The 1,794-nt window shown below is 42.5% G+C and overlaps 1 protein-coding gene across 1 annotated transcript in view; it reads right to left on the bottom strand.

The window, feature by feature from the left end:
• trpm7 (transient receptor potential cation channel, subfamily M, member 7) overlaps positions 1 to 1,794 on the bottom strand; it is a 52,985-nt gene that overhangs the window by 33,579 nt on the left and 17,612 nt on the right. The window contains 2 exon segments of the mRNA XM_016532782.1: positions 1,397 to 1,537; positions 1,623 to 1,677. Of these exon segments, the coding sequence (XP_016388268.1) occupies positions 1,397 to 1,537; positions 1,623 to 1,677 (196 nt within the window).

A 1,794-nucleotide genomic window follows, 5' to 3' on the forward strand; every position in this document is an offset into this window, starting at 1 on the left:
AGATATAGAGATAGACAGAAAAAACGACAGAAGGACAGACAGATATAGAGACAGACAGACAGAAAGAACGACAGACAGACAGATATAGAGATAGACAGGCGGACAGACAAACGAACAGAAAGACGGACGGACAAACAGAAGGACGGACAGATATAGAGACAGACAGAAAGAAAGAACGACAGACAGATATAGAGACAGACAGACAGAACGACAGATATAGAGACAGACAGGCGGACAGAAAGAACGACAGATGGACAGACAGATATAGAGACAGACAGACAGAACGACAGATATAGAGACAGACAGGCGGACAGAAAGAACGACAGATGGACAGACAGATATAGAGACAGACAGACAGAACGACAGATATAGAGACAGACAGGCGGACAGAAAGAACGACAGATGGACAGACAGATATAGAGACAGACAGACAGAACGACAGATATAGAGACAGACAGGCGGACAGAAAGAACGACAGATGGACAGACAGATATAGAGACAGACAGAAAGAACGACAGACAGATATAGAGATAGACAGACAGACAGACAAAGAACGACAGACAGATATAGAGACAGAGACAGATATAGAGACAGACAGACAAAGAACGACAGACACAGAGACAGACAGACACACAGACAGAAATAACAACAGACGGACAGAACGACAGAGGGACGGAGAGATATAGAGACAGACAGAAAGAAAGAACGACAGAGATATAGAGACAGACAGACAGAAAGAAAGAATGACAGACAGATATAGAGACAGACAGAAAAAACGACAGAAGGACAGACAGATATAGAGACAGACAGACAGAAAGAACGACAGACAGACAGATATAGAGATAGACAGGCGGACAGACAAACGAACAGAAAGACGGACGGACAAACAGAAGGACAGACAGATATAGAGACAGACAGACAGAAGGACAGACAGACATACAGATATAGAGATAGACAGGCGGACAGAACGACAGACAAACAAACAGAAAGACGGACGGATGGGGAGGTGGACAGACAGAATGACAGACAGAGTAACAGACACAAAGATGGACAGACAGAACAAAAAAAACAGACAGATAGACACACACACACACACAGAGACAGACACAAAGCATTAGATCTTTCATTCTGATCTAATAATTAAATAAAAATAAAGTAAAATTAAAATGCAGAAATTATTTTCAAATAAAACAAACACCGAAAAGATTTTTAAAATATGAAAGAAAAAAAAACACTTTGATCTGCATGTCATGTGACCATTAACCGGCATCAGAGAACCGTGAACATGCAAATGTGTTATTAAATTATGAAAAAATTAAATTACAATCTCAAAACCTTAAAGTAAAATTCTTAGTACATGTTTCGGCTGATATAAACACTGTTAGCGCTGGTTTACCCGGCTGTTCCCGTGCAGGTTGTTGTAGATGATGCGGAAGCGTTTGCGTGTGTAGTTGCACCTGTACGTTCCTCCCATCAGATACTCGATCACCAGCCCCACGTCGATCAGCGTGATCTTATAGTTGGGCGGGAGGTTACCCTAGCAAAAAACACAAGGGAATAAAACTCAAGACGTACTGCAGTCTGGCGTCAGACACGCGCGTGCATCAGCTGAACAGCTTTACCTGTTTGACGTCCCTCACCAGGTGATAGAGCGTCGGATTGGTCGGAGTTTGTTTCTGTGAGAATAGTAATGTTCAGATTTATGTCCAGTTTATGCTCAGTGTTTGAGAAGCAGCGTGTGTGTGTGTGTGTGTGTGTGTGTGTGTGTAAGAGAGAGAGAGAGAGAGAGAGAGA

This window comes from Sinocyclocheilus rhinocerous, unplaced genomic scaffold, assembly GCF_001515625.1.
Source record: "Sinocyclocheilus rhinocerous isolate Xijiao unplaced genomic scaffold, SAMN03320098_v1.1 scaffold7355, whole genome shotgun sequence".
NCBI lineage: Eukaryota > Metazoa > Chordata > Actinopteri > Cypriniformes > Cyprinidae > Sinocyclocheilus > Sinocyclocheilus rhinocerous.